The sequence below is a fragment of the Botrytis deweyae genome, assembly GCF_014898535.1.
Source record: "Botrytis deweyae strain B1 chromosome Unknown BDEW_062, whole genome shotgun sequence".
NCBI classification, from domain to species: domain Eukaryota; kingdom Fungi; phylum Ascomycota; class Leotiomycetes; order Helotiales; family Sclerotiniaceae; genus Botrytis; species Botrytis deweyae.
Window position 1 is genome coordinate 135,634 of NW_024066269.1, and position 19,663 is coordinate 155,296.

The 19,663-nt window shown below is 41.8% G+C and overlaps 6 protein-coding genes across 6 annotated transcripts; 2 read left to right on the forward strand and 4 right to left on the reverse strand.

Moving 5' to 3' along the window:
* Window positions 1–275: 275 nt before the first annotated feature.
* EAE98_012292 (uncharacterized protein) lies at window positions 276–1,094 on the reverse strand (the record flags this gene model as incomplete). Its single annotated transcript, XM_038959917.1, has 1 exon — window positions 276–1,094. The coding sequence occupies one exon, from the start codon at window positions 1,092–1,094 to the stop codon at window positions 276–278; it is 819 nt and encodes a 272-aa protein (XP_038803758.1).
* Window positions 1,095–2,493: 1,399 nt separating this feature from the next.
* Window positions 2,494–3,356, forward strand: EAE98_012293 (uncharacterized protein; the record flags this gene model as incomplete). Its single annotated transcript, XM_038959918.1, has 2 exons — window positions 2,494–2,579; window positions 2,630–3,356. 2 exons carry the CDS (start codon window positions 2,494–2,496, stop codon window positions 3,354–3,356), a joined length of 813 nt encoding a protein of 270 aa, XP_038803759.1.
* Window positions 3,357–4,311: 955 nt separating this feature from the next.
* EAE98_012294 (uncharacterized protein) lies at window positions 4,312–5,227 on the forward strand (the record flags this gene model as incomplete). The annotated part of the gene is made up of 2 exons (XM_038959919.1): window positions 4,312–4,472; window positions 4,531–5,227. The coding sequence occupies 2 exons, from the start codon at window positions 4,312–4,314 to the stop codon at window positions 5,225–5,227; spliced, it is 858 nt and encodes a 285-aa protein (XP_038803760.1).
* Window positions 5,228–6,445: 1,218 nt separating this feature from the next.
* EAE98_012295 (uncharacterized protein) lies at window positions 6,446–7,432 on the reverse strand (the record flags this gene model as incomplete). Its single annotated transcript, XM_038959920.1, has 2 exons — window positions 6,446–7,040; window positions 7,185–7,432. 2 exons carry the CDS (start codon window positions 7,430–7,432, stop codon window positions 6,446–6,448), a joined length of 843 nt encoding a protein of 280 aa, XP_038803761.1.
* Window positions 7,433–10,289: 2,857 nt separating this feature from the next.
* On the reverse strand, window positions 10,290–14,177 carry EAE98_012296 (uncharacterized protein; the record flags this gene model as incomplete). The annotated part of the gene is made up of 3 exons (XM_038959921.1): window positions 10,290–13,486; window positions 13,545–13,845; window positions 13,899–14,177. The coding sequence occupies 3 exons, from the start codon at window positions 14,175–14,177 to the stop codon at window positions 10,290–10,292; spliced, it is 3,777 nt and encodes a 1,258-aa protein (XP_038803762.1).
* Window positions 14,178–17,345: 3,168 nt separating this feature from the next.
* EAE98_012297 (uncharacterized protein) lies at window positions 17,346–19,111 on the reverse strand (the record flags this gene model as incomplete). The annotated part of the gene is made up of 5 exons (XM_038959922.1): window positions 17,346–17,600; window positions 17,661–17,748; window positions 17,804–18,347; window positions 18,449–18,834; window positions 18,894–19,111. 5 exons carry the CDS (start codon window positions 19,109–19,111, stop codon window positions 17,346–17,348), a joined length of 1,491 nt encoding a protein of 496 aa, XP_038803763.1.
* Window positions 19,112–19,663: the final 552 nt, after the last annotated feature.

The following is a 19,663-nucleotide window of genomic DNA, read 5'->3' on the forward strand; positions in this document are numbered from 1 at the left end:
ATCTACTCTGAAAAGAGGATTGAAGCTGTTATATACTCGGAAAACTAGCTGAGAAGAGAGACAGATTCAAAACTGACCAAAAATAGCGAAGGTTCTGAAACCATAATCTGGCAGAGAAATGCAGAGTCCTCTTTCCACTTGCACACAATATGTGCACAAACAACGCTTACTTAATTTAAGAAATTTATGTGTTTAGATTCGTCTATTCATCACTCAGAACTTTCTATGTAACTTAATATCATTTTTGGATTTTCAAACTAAACTTGCCCCCCTTTTCATCGATGAACATGCATTGGTAGATTAGCTATACTGAGCAAATAATCGCTTTGCGACATGCTGTGTTTGGAACGCCAACAATATTGTAGGAATTTCTCATCCAACATGATTGTCGAACAGAAAACAAAGTCGTCAAAATGATTCGTGTGCCAAAACCTCGAAGAGTAGTACGTATACAAAAAATTTACGCGGCCAGACAATACTACATCTCTAAGCTCTCGAAAGGTACGGAATCCTTGCATATCCGCACCAATGTCTAACCGGCGTGAAGAAGTCTCTTTCCATTCTCTGAGAATCTGTCTCGTCACTCGGAGAGTCTCCGGTTCCACTAGCATACCGTTGAGATGTGCGAATTTGTGTTTAGGTGTATTTTGGGAACCAACACACTCTCGAAGTATGGAGGATCGAGGTATAAGCTCCCATGCTAATCTGTACCATGATGCTTTTGGGAGTTCATAGCATGAATCGTTAAGTCTGGTCAGATCCTTCTGGATCAATCTTGTCTCGATAAGATCAGGTAGATCATCGATGAGATATTTGTCGGCTAGGGTTGCAAGATTCATGAGAGTTTTTGAGCGAGTCTGGAGTCCCTTGACGGTGAAGGTTATTGGTGCCTCGTGAGGGACGTCGAATACCCAATGCATGAGAATTGAGAAAGCTTCGGGATCGTCATCAGGTAGGGTACATGGCTTTGTGCTAGCTTCAAGCCATCCGTGGTTGAACATGGTGTTGAAAAAGGAGACTTTGCGACATAAAACGCCTTTAAGTACGTTGAATACTGTGGCTTTAGAGCCTTCGCCTACTTGAATGCTGACCATTTCGTCTTCAAGATCACCATTTTCTTGTCAGTAGATGTTGCTAGTCCAGATACAATCATAAACGAAATCTGGGAAACACACTCGTCGCAATCTAATTCATTCTTCGCCAGCTGCTGCTCAGCAGTTTCTTGAGAATTGATTGACTTTTTGCTTGATCGTAAGATCAGCGGTCGGAACATAGTTGGGCCTAATATGTATGCGTCGGGTGCTTTATCTGCGTTATTCATTGTGTAGTATTCTCCGCAGGTTGCAGAAATTTTGAATTTAGAGATAAGTCTATGAGACTGTTTGGTGGAGAAAAATGTAGGGTTGGAGAGCTTTGGTAATGTATCGAGAGAATCTTCCTTGAGAGGCAGATTGTTCAATCTGTGGTTTTGCATGTATTTTTTAAAAAGAGGTGAGCGAGACCGTGTTAGACTTCCTTAATATAACAAATGCTATAGCCATTACATCATGACAGTACGGAGGCATCGGCTGTGCGCAGGAAATAATGCGAAGGGGTATCATGGCCATACCCCGTAGGTAGAACTGACTGAGATGATTATGGAGCTGAGCCGAGCTTGCAGTAACCTCTTAACTACCGTTATATCTTCCACTTTCTTAAGCCACAGAATGCAAAAACAGAGGGGTCACATACCATGGTACAAGCTGTGCGTAATAAGTAGTGGTTCCTTCAGGCGACAGGTACGGAGTGATTACTCCTAAAAACTATATATCATACTCAAAGTCACTAGTGTAGATACCTTCGTTTTAGGTGAATTGAGGGCTTTATGAAAACCTCTATGTAGGTCCGTATATATATACATATATATTCCAGAATATTTTCCTGCGTTTGGTCATTAAGGATGAATGAGAAGAACATACAAAAGTATTAGACTACCATGTACAAATGACATGCAGCAAGCAAAATTATGGTTAATTTGAGTAAAATGACTTCTGATTGAGTTGAAAGTCATCTGAAAAGTCCCTAGTGACCAATAACATTTCCATTACACCATATGATTATCAGAACTATACTGTGTATTTTGAGCAAACTTGTTAGGAAAGATAATTAGCCGTACCTCCTCGTCAGATTTGAGTACCAGACTTCAACCAAATCTATAAGAATCTGGCTGAACTGTACTACAGCCATGCTGAGCCGTATGACTTGAACGAGTCTGCACCGTATCTTTCAAAGTAGTATGTATATATGCATCTTTAATCATCGTCTTAGAACCTCCTTTCTTGAACATCTAACAATCTTTCTTTATAAGATTACAGGAAGTAAGACGTTACTTGAAACCTCCACTTCATCTTGTTCGACACAAAGAATTCTTACCTTTCAGTCCTTCATATACTTCTGAAGTATAATTCTCAACCTGAACTACCATCGACTCCAAATCCAACTACAATCACCGTTATGACTTCGCCACGCCAAATCAAGTTAGAGGCTGAGGAGATAGAACCGGCAACCAAGAAAGTCGCGGGTAACGAGTACTGGATAGAGTAAGCATTCAATATATGAGTCAATGAAAAAGTTTGCTCACATCTTACAGCGCAATCGGCACCAAAATTGTGCGCCTTGAGGTCGGCACAGGTTTCGATCAAGTAGTCTTCAACGTCCATAAGGCAATACTTTGCAACAAGATCGCATTTTTTGATAAAATGTTCAATGGAAAGTTCTTGGAAGGCATAACTCATTGTGCCAAGATGCCCGAGGACAATATCGAAGCCTTTAAACTGATGCTCGGCTGGGTATACAGTGGAGTCATCGAGCCAGGAATTGGTCTAACCTTTGCAGATGGTAATTCCGCCAGCACACCACTCTTGGAGCTGCTGATACTCGCGGAAAAATACGACATCAACCCACTTGTTGATGTCACGATGGACTACCTGATCAATCTCCTCCAAGAGAAGAGAATAATCATTGGCGAGTCCCTGTGGGTGTATACATATAAGCATACACGTCGAACATCGAAGCTTCGATTATTCTTCACAAGATTAGCCATCTACGCGATGCGCTTCAAGGATGGAGAATTTACGAGTAATCCTAAATTCTGGACCCTGAAAGAGATACACTCGATATTAGCGCAGAATTCAGAGATACTCATGGATTATCTCGCTTTGACTCAAGGGGTGAAGCTCCAAGAAGATCCATTGATAGCACCACCTTGCGACTACCATCGCCACGCGGCTAACGAGGAATGCCCACATAAGCCGAAGACAATCGCCCACTTTACCAAGGAGAGTAGGAATAGGCCGAACGACCTGAATAGCGTATGAAATGCACTTAGATGCAGGTAAATACACTGCGCTGCAAAAATAAAATTGAGATTGCAAGACAATGGGTGTGTATCAGATCGTGTCAACTATAGTAGAACATTTGAGTCATGTAATTGGGCATCTGCGGGGAGGTTTGATAGAAGACCTGAGCTTGAGTATGTGAAGCAAGGCACAAAATATGTGGAGAATTATGTGAATAAAGACTTAGGTATATGACATAGACGTTATAACCAAGAGTTTCTTCTGCCGGCATCGGTTTCTTAGTCCATCAATACAGACCTAGTGCCACGTGATGTTCAAGATGACATTCTACAAAGCTTCCGCAGCTGTTTGAATCATGATATGAGTTCAAAAGTATGCCACTTGGATCTGACTAGTAAGTTCTATGGTGAAATCTGCTTGAAATAGGATACTGAGGGGAACGAAAAGCTTGGTTCCAGGCATGAATTTGATGAATCTTTCTTACGCCCGAGACTTTTAGATACTAGGTACCTACTCAAGATATAAAATGCTAATGATGCGCCATTGAAGTGAATATGAGAATTTGACACTAGTAAAACTCGTCAATAGCATTCACGGGCCTACTTTCTTCCAGGAAAGCTTTAATAAAAAAGGCAGTGCATGGAAAGTAAACTTGACTTTTGATTTCCGATAGAAATCGTAAATACTGTGAGCGATGGACTTCACTTTACTCGTTTAAAGATGCTGCGCCTGCCATAAAAGTATTCATTTTCTTCACAGCCAAGTCACCTTCAAGTCGCAGCGGTTTTCGAATAATCAACTATCTATCTTGGCCAGCTACGCGAATAGAACGTTTTTCGTGTAAGTTAAATTCCCTTCTTGATCTTAGACTTCCTCCTATACCCAAGCATATTTCTCAAGTCTAACTTTCGCATCACCAGAATAGCTATATTCCGGCTCTCAAGCTATCTTTGTCTACAAACTCAACGCAATCATGACTTCCAGCGATATGTGGTCAGCTTCTGCCATCTCTGAGTGGTGTACCGAAACTTCAACAACAAGCAATTTTAAAACTACCATGAACAACAGTGCCCATACTCGCCATAGTTCAAGCAGTACCTACATGCCAGAAGTTGGATCGCATCTATCTTTCAAGTATGTTCATTCATCTTACAAATCCATCAGATGATTTTGCTGACATAATTTACAACAGAGAATTAGGTCCTATCATCTTGCAAATCGAAGTTGGCAGTGGCAAAGAGCCTGGAGGTACCGTCACTTTCAAAGTCCATGCCAAACTTATCTACGCCAAAATTCCAGCCCTCGAATATATGGTCGCCAATACTTTTGAAGAATTCCTAGACCCAGTCAAAGAAATCCCAGATGTTATCCTTGCAAATGATGATCCCAAGGCTTTCAAGTTGCTCGTCGACTGGGTTTATACCGACAAAATCGATGGCGGTCTTAATAAGATTGCAAGCATCGAAAACACAACCATGCCCTCCAAGGGTTCCTTCAAAGGACTTTTTATGTCGATGAAGCTTCCAATCCTCGTTAAACTCTGCATTCTTGCAGAAAAATATCACATCCCGCGTCTACAAGATGAATCGATTGGCTTCCTCATCAAGTTCATGGTCGATACCAAGGCAAGAGCTAATCCTTCTTGTTGGTTGGAGGTCTACAAACACACTATTTCCAAGTCAAAGTTGAGACTTTTGATCTCCAGAATTGCGGTATGGCAAATGTCACAAGTTGGTGGATTGGATGGAGTTAGTGATATTGATCTCGATTCGATCTTATCTCGCAGTGAGGAATTACGTTTTGATATATCAACACTCACAGAGGATAACATGGGAGGTAGTCTAGCTGATCCGTTGTTGGCACCAGCTTGTGATTACTATAGCGATTAAGTTGGTAACGAATGATCTTGTTTACACATTCAAATACGCGGTGTTAGTTGAGACTTCAAGGATGAATTCACGCTTTAGCTTCGGGTGGTCTGCTTTCGTGAATTGGTTTGATTCGCTGGGCGGGTTGTTACTGCGAGTTTATGGAGGCACCAAATCAGATCTGTTTGTCAGATCCAACCAGAAAGGCTCATGGACTTAGGATGGTAATTTCAATTATAGACTATATTTCAAATTGGTCGTACCTTTTAACATGATGCTGAATATTGAAATCGCTATGTCAACGCAGAGATCTATCCTGAAGACACTCACTTTCTCACACATGATGTAATATTTTTACGTTGAACCTCAAAACTGAGGGGAACATTTTTTGTGTTCTGTATGCTATACACCCAACATACAATGAGACATCTACTTCGTCATCGTTGTTTTCAAATGCTTAGAATCCCAAAGAAGCCGCTCATCAACTCATCAAATCAGAAAAACACCCATTTCCTAGTCTATGCTGATTCAAGTGAATGAGCTTGCGATGCCACAGATTTTTGATTTCTCACCCTGATATTCCATGCACCGAGACCACACGATGCACTTAACTGTTCTCCATAAGGATATCGGGCATCTTTTTTGTGTTGGAAGCAGTCGCATGCAGGTGCTTCCATTGGATCTCCGTGGTGGACTACCGTCTTCTCCAGCAGAATATCTTTGACATCAAGTGTGAGATCACTGCTGCTTCTCATCAAATCCTGAATATGCTCATGATCTTACCTGAAGAATTACAAAGTCAGTTCATCCCATGGATCTTAAGAGAATTGGATTCTAGGAACGCTCAATATATTATTCAATTTTGCAACTATGCTATCATATTGACTTAGCTTAGGTGTTTCTTCCTTCAGGCTTTGAATGGGTATGACTTTTAGTTATCACGCATTGCTTTTCACTTATTCAATTCAATTTTTTGGAAGGTAAAATATTGAGTTAAAAAATATTCATTCCTATTAGGGTCTCTATTGAAGTTTATTCTAGTGTGTGTTTTGGGTGTACAATCGCATGAACTCAACCCTCATGGTTGAAGTATCCAAACAATTTCCATTTCCTCGACACCAAACCCCACACCGTATTAAACATTAATGTACCGCGTGCATACATTCTTTATCCTATTAGAAACGAGTATTGAACCCGATGGATTTGATTAGCTTCCGTTTCTGGTTGTTTAAAGCTTTCCTACAACTGGCCTGCTGGAGCCGTCTTAGAATCATCCTTGGATGCTTTCTTGAATCGATGGGTTAGGTGAGGGCTGATATCAACAAAAAGCTCTGGGATAGCGTCTAGAAGTGTGGAGATTTGCTCGTCATCCCAATTGAATTGATTGTCTTCTTTCATGGCTTCAGCCACAAGTCCGGCAGAGAAAAATCGGAGTTCTGATGTTTCAGGGGTCAATTCATACGCAAATCTGACATGCTCTGGCGTGAATCTTGAGTCATCGCGACTTTCAAAAATCTCCTTAATGATGCAATCCATTGCTTCATCTTGTAAACCATGATGTTCGAAGGTGTACGCGATAGCATATAGAGCGAAGAGCTCGTAGGTACGGCATTTGTTGCTTTTCTGCTCTGCAATCGAAGCTCCATATATCCAGCGCTTTAGAAGCTTGAATCCAGCTGGATCAAGCTCAGAAAATCCCATATAGAAACTCAATCGACTAGAATTAAGTCTTTTTGCGAAATAAGGAAACTTCTTTCCCAAAAGTTGAGCAGGGAGTTCGAGTACAAAGTTGTAGGTGCCAATCATGATTTTAGCCGTTGGTTCGCCGCAGTTTCTAAACAAAGTTAGCTAATAGACCTTCGTAGTAGATGGCATAATGATACAATGTGAATTCTATGACCCAAATGACACGCTGTAGCCCAAGCTAATGGACAACTTGATCGATAAAATGGGGTTAATTGATGGGAAATGAACTTACTGGTCAGGTTGTTCAGGTGCACTGTCTGAATCATCAGATGAGCTCACTGATCCATTACCATCTCCATTGCTTGAAGAGACACTTTCAGACATATCAGATGTGTGTTCTTGAGATGGGGCTGGAACAAAGGGAGGTTCAACGAGTGATAATTGGTGGGAGTTCGCAAATTCATGTTGTATTTTAATGCGATCCTCCGGTGAGAGTTCTTTGTCAACACAAGAGACGTCCGACGTGTCGTTGTTGGCCATGATTGGTACTTCAATTGATGTTAATAAGTAATCGATGGAAGAGAGAATATGAATACATCAATCGTTATTAACGATGTAAATGTATCTATGGGAGTGGCTACATACCAGATCGCAAACTTTCCATCAGTCAATGGAAAGTTTTAATGAATGTGTACTTTCGAAGTTTTGTCTACATGTTCAAGGTCGAGAGAAGAAAAGGGATGAAGTGTATATATACTGTTGGGTATAAGCTTCAGGAATCGTTGACTCCCCCCCCCCTTTTAGTACTCTCTTAGCTACTGCCTAGCGTCCAGTAGATCAAGTAGCTCTAAATTTAGCTGGAGATCAAGATAAATTTTCAAAATGGATTTTAAAACAACTAATCATTATTATATTATCAAAATTCGTCACCAAAAAGGTGTGCTTTTACATTATATTTAACCATAAGAGAAGTGATCTTTTGGATGAATTCAGCAGCAATTCTCTTGATTTTACGGATTATGGCATCTTCATGAGGCTCGCTTAGCCCAATTTGACATTTGACAAGACTTCGTTCAGCTTTTCCTCAATGATGTCTATGAAGTCGCAAGCTAGTAGTAGCTTGTATCTAGCTCCAAGTGTTCTGAGGCTAACCGGAAATTCATCACAACCAGTACGCCATACTCGAATCATCTTTCCGGAAGAGAGAAGGTTCGCGGCGAGCATAGTACATTCTTATCCATTCCAAATGTTAGTAGGTAGAAGATGCAAAGCAGTGGCTCACATCTCCGCCGCTCAAACTCCTAACTTTCAACACTTCATTTAGCAAATGATCTAGCGGGGTCGATCAAACCATTTGACCAATGAACTAAATTCGTCGCAGATGATCTACGGTTTCCTCACGTGCATCTAATTCCCTTATTCGTTGGTCATGTTGCTTCTACGTAATTTAGACTCTTTCACGATTGTCTAGGTCTCTGTATCTTCCATAATGTCACATAAGTAATGATTAGAGTCGTCAGCTCTAACCTTCATTGCTGCGCGGTGCAAGTTTTGCATACACTTATCCATAACGATCGAATCCTTTCCTTGATTCTCTTCTTGCATAGTCACATGTCCTTAGTTCTAACCCAACACCCATGAAATCTTCATCTCTGACCATGGCTCCCCATATCTATTCTTGCAGTTTGTCTTATTGTCCATTCTTGTTCCCATGATGACGATTCTATGTTCGCTCCTATGATCTACCTTTGCATCTCCCTTTCTGCCCCCACCAAAGTCCATAAATCTTTTACTCGTATTCCCAATATCCTGTGATTATAGAAGTCCCCACCTCTCCCCTCGATCCACTTCGCTCACTTGCTTCTTTACACCTGTTGCCATGATTCTCTCACTCGACCACATCTTTCTTGCTTTCATGACCTTGACCAATGAATACACAGCTTCGTGGCCCAATATGTAAATCAGAGTTTTCTCCTCGCACATATATAAATTACCCAGATGCCACAATGATTTTCCATCTTCTATTACCACATAATTATTGGCGCAGGGATACAGCCAAGAGAAGAGTAGATGAAAGGCGATAGGATGGTCGGAGAGGAGATGAACGACGACAATAGATGGGTGATGAGAGGAGATGGACGACTAGAGTGCGAATATCGACGAGGCAGGACGAGGTGGGTCGAGTGAAAAATGTCAAGCGACCCGAAGAGTAGTAGGAAGTGAGGAGAGAGTCAGAAACTCTGAAATTCTAGGAGAGTAATCGACTTTGGGGGCGACGGCCAATGTAGCAGGTTTCGAATCGAGTGCCTAGAACACTGCAGAAACTGTTAGTCTTCCAGTATTATGGACTGGACAAGACAAAAGGAGGTGTTCGAGAGAACATGAGGAGAAAAAGAGAGACCTAGGATAACTTACTGCACATAAGATAAATTCACAGATGCTGTCTCAAGAAGTTTTCCTCCTTTTGAAGTCTCACAGTCTACCCCCTGCTCCTTCATCGGCTCGGAATACTGGGTATGGGCGCCGGTGTCATTGCCGCAACTGCCGTCTTCACCCATGCTCTTTCCCTAAGTATCTATCATAAAAGTCAAATCATGTACTAGAAAACTCGAATACTAGTACATGAAATGAAGATCCTCAGTTTTTTACAGTCAAATCCTGGTTGAATTTTGTTAAGCTGCGTCAGACTTGTGTTGATTATTTGTCAGTATCTCATATTGTACTTCGTATGGTCAAATACCATATGATGACTATACCCATGTAGATTTGCAGTGTTAGGAAAGCACCTGTGCATATTTTCACAAGATGTTATTTTATCTAGAGAGCAAGATCATTATTACCATCAATACAGATATTCAAGACGTTCACAAAAGTCTGAATATAATGAGCCCATTCGCAAGTTTAAACATCACATAAAACAACCGTGAAAAACCATAAATAAATCATTGATATTGAGTTGAGTTTGGATTAATTACATCATGACGTCCTGTCGAGAAACTGTTTGAACATGTCTTGAGGATCATGCATACCTATTATGTGTGTGTAGACACCATCATCAAAAGTAAATGAAAACCTGAACCGAGCTGAGCCGAACCAAATCAAATTGAAACATAAAAGTCCAAATTTTATAGACACAAGAAGGTTTGTTCTGATCGAAGAAATGAAGGCCGAAAAAAAAAAGCACACCGTCCAGAAACACCCCCGGCATGGGTATACCCATGGGTAGATGGCTAAACAGTCTTGGTATCGCCGTTGAAAATATCAAAAACCCGAAATAAAAAAGAACCAATGAAAAAGAGAAAAGGAATCTCGAGAAATGATTTCGGATCAAAAGAAACTGCATAAAAACATCTTCTAGATCAAAAGACGCTGATGCAAGACCAAATCCACCATCCCATCACAAATCCTGATCCTCAGGGTCCATCTCAAATTCCTTCTTGAGCTGTGCCCTATCCTGAGCAACAGTCGTGAATGGTAATCTTCTCTGACGCCCAGAAATCTCAAGATTAAGCCGGGGACCCAAAGCACCGGGCGAGAGATTTATTGTAGTTTGATGATATCTCCGCGGTGGACCACGATCAAGTGTAGAAGGTGATGAGGCTGGACGAGGATTGAATGCGACCTTGGGACCTTTCTTGACGGGGGTTTTTCTTGACTTTCTTGGAGTACCCTTGGCGGAACCTTTAGCTGGACTTCTCGCTGAACCTCTGGAAGAGTCTTTGCGGTTACGTGCTCTCTTACTAGGACTCACCCCTTCAAAGCCATCTTCATCGTCCTCGTCTTCTTCAATCTCCTCGTCAACTTCTTCTTCATCCCCTTCATCAATATAATCATTTCCATCGTCTCCTTCGACCGACCCGGTATCCTGGAATCGGAAGTAATTGGCACCTCTAGCCGACAAATCATACCGTCTTTGGCTTCTAGTGCTAGCACGAGTACGGTTAGGTGTTACTGGAACGACCGCCTCACCTGGCTGGCTTCTTGTACCAGCTCTTTCTCGACGTGGTCTTTCCGGAACATCAACTGGATCCATTCTACCGGATTGATCAGAGGTTTGGTTCATGTCGCCGAATCCAAGACCAGCATTGATTTGTGCAAGAGGTGTGTTATGGAACATGAACTCATCCATGCCTTCAAAGTCAGCAGGAGCTTGGTCCATATCATCAATGTTTTGGTTGGCACTGTCGAAAGGTTGCTTCATACCACCGAAGCCAGAAGAATTAGCATCGGGATTGAAATCACCAAGATGACGAGAGGATCTTCTTGGACCGGGAAATGGCATATCTTGATCATTTAAATCCAAATTGTAGTCGCCTCTGAAACCAGCAAGGTGAGTTCCTGAGCGGTGGACATCATTGAAGTCGAGAGCTGGGAAAAGATCTGCATCTAGATCCATATTGACATCCATGTTTAGACCTATGCCAATTGGTCCAAAATCACCAAAACTACCGCGATTGATCCAAAAATCCTCTTGCGGATTATCAAGAGCTGCAATAGGTTGAGATACTCCATACATCTCAGGAATCTGATGGTTCGAAGTGCGATTTTCAATACCAGAAAGGTCAACTCCTGCAAACCCCATCTCCTGCTCGTTGTGAGTTTGATTGACAGCAAATCCTTCCCGATCTTGACCAGCAATAGTGGCTGTACGACTTCGAGATGCTAGACCGGTTCCAAAATCCATGTTTTGACTCACGAATGGGTTCAAACCGAAGCCACTCGGTGCGCCGACTCCTCCGTGGGGGCTTAGGGATCGATTTTGAGCAAAGATCTCAGGGACATTTGCTTGAAGTCCAAAGGATGGTATATGACGACCATGAGGTCCTTTATGAAGACCATCATCCTGTCCACGACGTGTTCTTTCAGATTTATGGGTATGGATTGCGGGGAAGACTTTTTGTACTTCTTCTTCCATCTCAACCCTAGCTCCATCATTTCCGAAATTTCCAGAAGATCTCGCATTTCGGCGTCCGAGCGATTGGTAGACGGCAGCGACCTGCAACTTTTCACGCATTTGGGCCCGATTCATAGTAGGAGCGAGGCTCTTCTTTGCTCTATCAGAGCTGGTGGAATGGTTTGCATCATTACCATAATACACGCTTGCTTGTCCGACTGTTGATTGAGAACGACGCTTAGGTGGAGCATAAGCGGGAACCAATTCTTCAGATGATCGACCACGACGTGGAGGCGCGATGTGATCAGGAACAGAATAGACATGGGCCGGCACAAGTGAAGAAGTATCGACAATGATGGTATTCTCATCGACAATGGGATTGGTTGCCTTGTATTGACCCATCGATAACTGCGAACGAGTAGGAAGATTGTGATCAGAAGCAAATCTATCGGATGCAGGTGATCTTCCTTGGTGTGGCAGTGCATTTTCGGTAGGAGCAAAACTTTCAGACGATTGAACCAGATTGAGAGGTGGATGATTAGAAGGAATGGGTCCTGTAACTGTGGGAACCACACCCAATGCACGATAAACCGTAGCAACTTGGAGTTGAAAGTTACGATTCACAAATTTAGCTTTGGAAGCTGCAGTAATCGCCTGTTGCTCTTTAGCAGCAGTCTTATCATTTGCATCAGCCTCATCAGTTGAGCCCGCTTGAAAAACAGACGGTGTGGAAAGAGGTGGAGATATAAGACGCGATGAAGGTACGCTGGGTGAACTGGACGTCTGGCTCGTACTGCGTGTGCGATGTGCAGAGGTAATAGATGAGCCAGCTTCTGTCCCCTTGTGTGCAGAGGGTGTAGCTTCTTTTGCAGCAGCTCTATTCGCGTCTCCAATCTCTTCTTCTGCTACCTTCAGCGCCTCCGTGTTGTACTCATGAAAGAGCTTGTACTCATCCCAGACGTGATCGACTAATAAGTGATCACAGATCCAAGGGTGTTCTGCAACGAACTCCATAGCATCAATCATCTCACGAAGAGAAAAACGCTCATCGTTATCCCCATCGACAGACTCTGCAGGAGACGAGCTTTCGTTTTCAAGATGGTCTTCGATCCCAGGACTACGGTTAGGAGTTGTAGCCTTGTTCGAGGTGCTTTCTTGATTTTTGGACGAGAGACATTGTTTGCTGTCGACTCGTTGTCGAGTATCATTAGCTCTGGCTTTGCTGTCATTATTGCTGGCAGTGAGCTGAATTTCCTCCTCCGTATCGGAATCGGTAATAACGGCAGGTTTCGGTGCACTTGTTCTGCGAGTATTGCTAGATATTGCAACTCTCTTTTCATTGCTCAGCTTCGTAGAACTGGTGGGTCGATCACGTTCGTCGTCGCTAACGCCATATAGGTCATCGTTTTGAGAAGCTATCTGCGCCTGGAGATCGCGTTCCAGCTGCAACTGATGAGCTTTTTCTTGAGGAGTACGATATAAGGAGTTCAAATTTATCCTGCTGATAGCTCCAAGCTCAGCAGCGGCGCTCTTCTCGAGAGCGAGGGCAAATCTCACGTGTTTGGGGTGTTTTTCGCCAGTGTGAGATTTGGAGTTGGAAGTCGTGGCTTGGTCATGACCACCGTTAACTTGAAGAGGGGCAATTTGAGGAGGTGGTAGTCGACTCGATGAGGTAGACTCATACCTACGTGGAGCTTCATCTAAAGAAGAGAGGTTAGCGCCTGTGCTTATTAACAGATCCCGTGGCTAGTAACGAACCACTCTGAGATAAAGCTAACAAAGATTGCGCAGCTGTTTGGCGACTTTGAACTTCAAATCGAGGATAACTTTGCACCTTTGACTGAGAGTCACGGCTAGATACACTGTGATTTGTGATAACGAAATTGTATCCTGAATGAGTGCTGAAAAATAACTGACTCTCTCGGCACGCTGCCTCGACCTGTTCCTCTATTTCGTTCTTGTGGTCTTCTATATCTCTAAACTTCCTAACGTGGCTTTTCCAGCCTGGATTGTATGTCTCGTTAGATAGCTTGACGCACAATCGCTCGCACAGTGTTGGCTAGTGAAAAGCTGTCAGTATTCGTTGAATCATGAATGTAAAACCTTACTTACATGTTTAATGAACAAACGAGCAAGAAATCTGGCATGCATCATAGCCCACGCACTGATGTTGACTTCTGGGTTGAGGTTTGGTCCTCTCTTCAATATCGGGATGACATTTTGAACTTTGGACTTGTAAACGTCCATTGCTTCAATTAATATTCTCCCGAATTCAACTCGATCTTTCTCTGGAATGTTAAGGACCTCAGATTCACAGGCAAGAAACCAAGTAGCTGGATTATAGGAGACTATCTTAGCAATGACTGCCTCTTGTTGCTTGGAGATAGCCATGATAGATATTGTACCAAACAGTGTGTTGTAGCAAATGCCAGGAAAAGATAATACAAAATTGTGAGTATAATACGCCAAATTTGAAAGCTTTGCAACCTCCTGTAAGGGAGAACTGGCAATAAAATACAAATTGAAGTTTGAGAACTTTTGAAATAAGCAAGCGTCTTTGTTGTTGACAGAATAAAACTGAGCTTTGGCGACGGTGGGATGGAAGAATAGTCGGCTAAAGCTCGGGTCCTCCGATCTTGTTTCCATGACATTATCAAAACTCTCGAAGTATTCACTGGCTAAGATAATAGATTTAGGAAAAGGTGATGTGAAAGACCTGGCTGTGTAAAGTATGTTCATGCCTTGTATCAATAGATCCTAGGCCAATTTAGTGAATATCTTTGAAGTGTTGAATTTTTCTTCCTTTCTCCCATAATTTGAACTCCTTGAATTGTTGATTGCACTTAATTGAATGCTAAAGACTGGTGAAAGATTACCTATTATACCTCTTTCTAATCATTCCAACACCTGTATAGACCGAACAAGGAGAGCTTTGAACAGAAATAAATTGTATGAATCTATGCTTGTCCTCCTGATTAACTTCCATCCAATGATCTTGAGTTCAATATATCAAACATATATACAGACCTCAGTTCCATTTACCTGCTCAGAATTTGGATGACAGACACTTATAGTATTATAAATAGTTGAGGTGCAACTTAGAATACTATTAGTTGATTTCTGCTTGATCAAAATTTGAGACAGACAAACTCCTGGAGGTATCATGTTTGTCAGAATATGATAGCTAGAGAAACACAGTGCCTATTGTGAACAGCTGTCAATCCTCAAAATTTGAAAACTTCCGGTTTGCTCTGTTAGCTTGTGATGGCAATGATCAAGATCTTTGGAATCCTATCCTGCAACTAGAACTATCCTTCACTAGGTATTGACATAGTGTTTGTCATCGGCAATGTAGAAAACCATCATACATTCAACAACACCTGCAAATATTATCAGCATTCATCTCATCAACTATAGACCCACCAATATTAATCCGATCATCAAACACAAACCCCCGACAAGTTTAATGTCCCATGTCAATTCCCGCTTGTTGCGCCAAGTCATCCGCTTCCGCTTTCACTTCCGCGTACCTTCTCCACGCTACTACATGTCTCATCTCTTTCCCCCTAATCACCAACCATACATAACCCCTCCAAAGACCCCCAACGATATCGATTCTGAGAAGTTAACTTTCTCAATTTAAACCAGAACAGGAACATCACAGCTTCAAGAACTTTACCAACTGTTCCAAAAACCCCAAAAGAAAACTCAATTCATCGACCCGAAGATTCCCAAAAAGAAAGCACAACCATTCTACCACCATACGCACTCTTCTCGTTATGCCTACCTATTCTTCTCATCTTTCCTTCTCCCCTCTTATCGCCTCTAATGATCTTGCATACATATAACAAGCATCTGGAGAACCCTTCAAAACCATACAAACACAATGCATACAAGCCTCCCTCCTACTCCTCCAAAATAGCATACAGCAAGAAGATCATGAATTTATCCCCTCTCCTATTCCCTCTCTTCTCCGCCCCCTGGTCATCTGACATACATACATACACACCCCAAAGCTCCTCAGTCCTTCTAGGCCAAGGAATTGCGATATATCCACGCCTCCCCCAATCAATCAAGACAGCATATTAGATACATCAAGAAAATCACAACTTGCTCTCTGTCCTCCCCCTCTCGCCTTTCCCCCCAGAAACCTAGCTTCACAAATCTACGAACCCTCTCTCCAACCTCCCCCCAGAAATCTCCATCTCAAATCCTACATCCCTCTCAAACCTCAAAACCACAACCACAACCCCAACCCAGCCATCCAACCCTCCCATCTAATCCTCCAACCCTCCATCTCAAACCTCAACCCTCCAACCCCAATCCATCTACCACAAAACACTTCCACACCTACCTACCTATATTTCCACTTTCCACTTTCCACTTTCCACTTTCCACTTCTCCCTAAAGAATACGTAATCTTACATTATAGGTCCCTACCCTATATACCACAAAATCTACAAAACATTGAGCACAGAAGCATAAAATAATAAAAGAAAGTTTGAATAAAGCGAGTGAAGTCTAATAGATAGCTATAAATACCTACCTAATAGATATCTAAATATTGAAATGAAGTCCCACGTTCACATTGAAGTTCCTATCCTATCTCTACGTAAGCGAAAAAACAAGCAGAAATCAAGTACCCTTTTAATAAAGGACTTTTTTAATAGATTATAAATTCATTTCAAATTAAATATTGAAATTTGAAAAAAATCAAATGAAAATTTGAATCTTTTTTATATTGAAATTGTATGGACAAGGGAATTCATTCAAGGGAATTCACTTCAAAGGATTCACTTCAATACAATGACAACTGTATTAAGGGTATTAGGCGAAAGCGAAGGAGACTAGCTCTTTCAGTAGTGCCTATATAAGGCCTACTATTTCCCTCATTTAGCTAGCTCCTTAGATTGAATACAAATAGACATTTAGGGGCCTACACATAGTGGGAACCACGTCTTCCGTATCTCTCTCAAACCAACAGAAATTAAGTATTTTTATTATTCAATATTATATTAAAAAAAGATCTTGATTATTGAAGTTCTTTTAAATAATAATCAATTTCCGCCGCTTTTTTTGGTTACATAGAGCCTATGTAAGGTCAAGCGCACGGACAGTTGGTACAACCTTATGTATATATATATCACGTGAGTGAGTTGGCCAGCCGCCGGGTTTTTAATTTCGTTTTTGTTGTTTGGATTTTGGATTTTGGATTTTGGATTTTGGAGGAGTACATAGGTATTTTTAAATTGAAGTAGAATTGCTTATAGAGTTGTAGGGATTAGGTGTATGAAGGAATGTGTGGGATTAAATTCGGGTTGGGAGAGATATTGAGGAGGAGAATTATCATTCTCAATTTTGGGAAGGGAACGTATATTTCCCGTGATTTCACGAAGCATATCTTAGAGTATATGAGGGGAAAGGAGATCTGTGATATATTATAAGAATTATTGAATATGTACTATTATTAATTATGATCTCGAAGCAAGTAAATCCACCAGTCCGCTTATATATAATAAAAATTGGTCGAGATGCCACCATGATGCCCATGGTTTTCAATTATGCCTGTATGTATTGACTTTTAGTTCTCAAGTAAGGACCGAACCTATACAGAATCCAAGGAATTGGTATCAAAGATACAGTAATAAAGCCCAGCATCGACGTTGCCCATGTAAAGCCAAGTTTGTCGAGAATCGTTGGTGTTATGAGAGGGAAACAAGCCGAGACAAAGAAGCGCATGAATGTTAGGGCGGCTAACATTGATGCACTATAGTGAGCAGTGTAGAAGTCGCTATGATATACTGGGAGACATAGCTAAGGGATTCTAGCGTCAGCTTTTGCTTGATTATCTCCACATGGAGTTGAAAGACATACCATGGTGAGAACAAATGAGAAACCGAATAGTCCACCAGATAGAGTTGGTATAATTGAAGGAATATCCGCGCGACCTGTCCATGCGAGCCTAATCATATTGTCAGTAATACAAAAAGATGAATGGAATAGAGTCATCTTCTTGCCAAAATAAAGACATAGGAAGTGTGATAGACCCCAACATGGCTGGATATAATCGTTTCTCTGGTGCAACTTTGGTCCCAGTTCGGATTGCTTCATTTCGTGGTTTTCGATAAAACAGTCGATCAAAGATGGCAATCGTCGGAAGTGCAGTCACACTTCCAATTATCAAAGGACAAAATGCCATTCCGACTTCATATGGTGAGTGTTGGTAGATTTTCTCAAACAAGTTAGCATATGATACGAGGTAGGAAAAGACCACAGATTGTGTTATTGCCATAACGAGACCGGTTGGAAAGACTGTAGGTTCGACGAGTAACATGTGTAAAGGTCTTCCGAGTGAGGTAAGGACGAGTCTTGCAAGTGTTGCCCTGGTAGTTGTGAGACCCATTCTTGCTTCTGCTCGTCGGCGCAGTATCTGTGGTTGATATGTTTCGGGAAGTAAATAGGCGAAAATTGTAGAGCCGCTGAAAAGTATAGCCGACACCCAGAATTCCCATCGCCAGGAATGATTTGTTATTATCGCTGCACTGACCATAGGCCCGGCCTCTGTCACACCGATGAGTGAGAAATGGTGATGTGGAAAGTGAGGCATAGATTGAGAACTTTAAATTACGGGAGTGCAGGATCAAAGGATAAATTATACTTACGGGTACCACCAACTACAAAGAGTACGAACAAGGCAGCAAATGTAGTTCCAGTTTTCTCGAGACTGATATTCCATAAATCACTTATGATTCCTCCACCAACTGTCAGACAAGGCGATGCAAAAAGACCAGCGAGTGTTCGGGCGATGGCAATCGTGGCAAAGTTTGTAGCACATCCTCCCAAGAGAGTAAAGATCAATGCTAGAGGTGCAGTAACTCTGTATACTATTCGCCTACCGAAAACTTCAGAAAATGCCGTTGAAAATAATGCCCCGATACCAAGGCCCGCAGAGTAACATGATATCGGAATAGTGGCTATTGTTTTTGAAATTCCGAACGATGTAACGACACCTGGCATTCCTCCCGTGTAGGTTGAATTCCCAAAAGTTCTGTCATATGATAAGCACGTGGGTATTTAGTAATCTTGTCAGAGTATGCAAGAACTTACGCTGCAAATGCTGTGTATAAAACCGAAATAGAAATAGCATATTTGATAACAGGAGACCAGTTACGAGCATTCTCGTCATCTTTCAGAATAATCGAAGTGCCTCGAGGACGTTGTGGTGCATATGAATATCTTTCCCATCTCAAACAACATTGAGGTTGTTGTTTCTCATTTAGTTCATCAGAAAATGAAGTACCTTGGCTGCTTTTTCTCTCATTCATCTTGATAGCACAATGATTATCAGAGGAGACAGGAGAGGATGACAATTGCTTGGTTCAACAAGCTCGCTGAATACATCGAAATGATTTATTCGAAGAGAAAGATCCTTTGGGGTATAAGTAAGAGGCAGTAGGTAATGAGCAGACAAATGCAGGTCCCGATGACGGCGCGATATACTTTGATCGTCTCCTCAAAAATTTCAAAAACGGAAGGCACAACTGGCCCAATCTGGTGCGTTTGGTCGTCATCGAGATTCAAAGTCTTACTTCTTCCACCATATCATCTTCTATGGTCGATCAAAAACTGATAGATGCTTCATCAAGATCAGGAGTTCCAAGGCTATTTCATTGTAAGATCGTATTTGCGGGATATTATCAATCCATGGCACACAAAACGTGTCTTTATTCAATGATCAATGTCATCTACGACCTATGACTGTCGATCAATTTTGGGTGAGATTCTCCATCCCTCATGAAATTGAGAGACTTATCGTCGAGTTTGCCTGCAATCCTACCTCCATCAGTCGAACCGACAGTCGACCTGAAAATTCAATA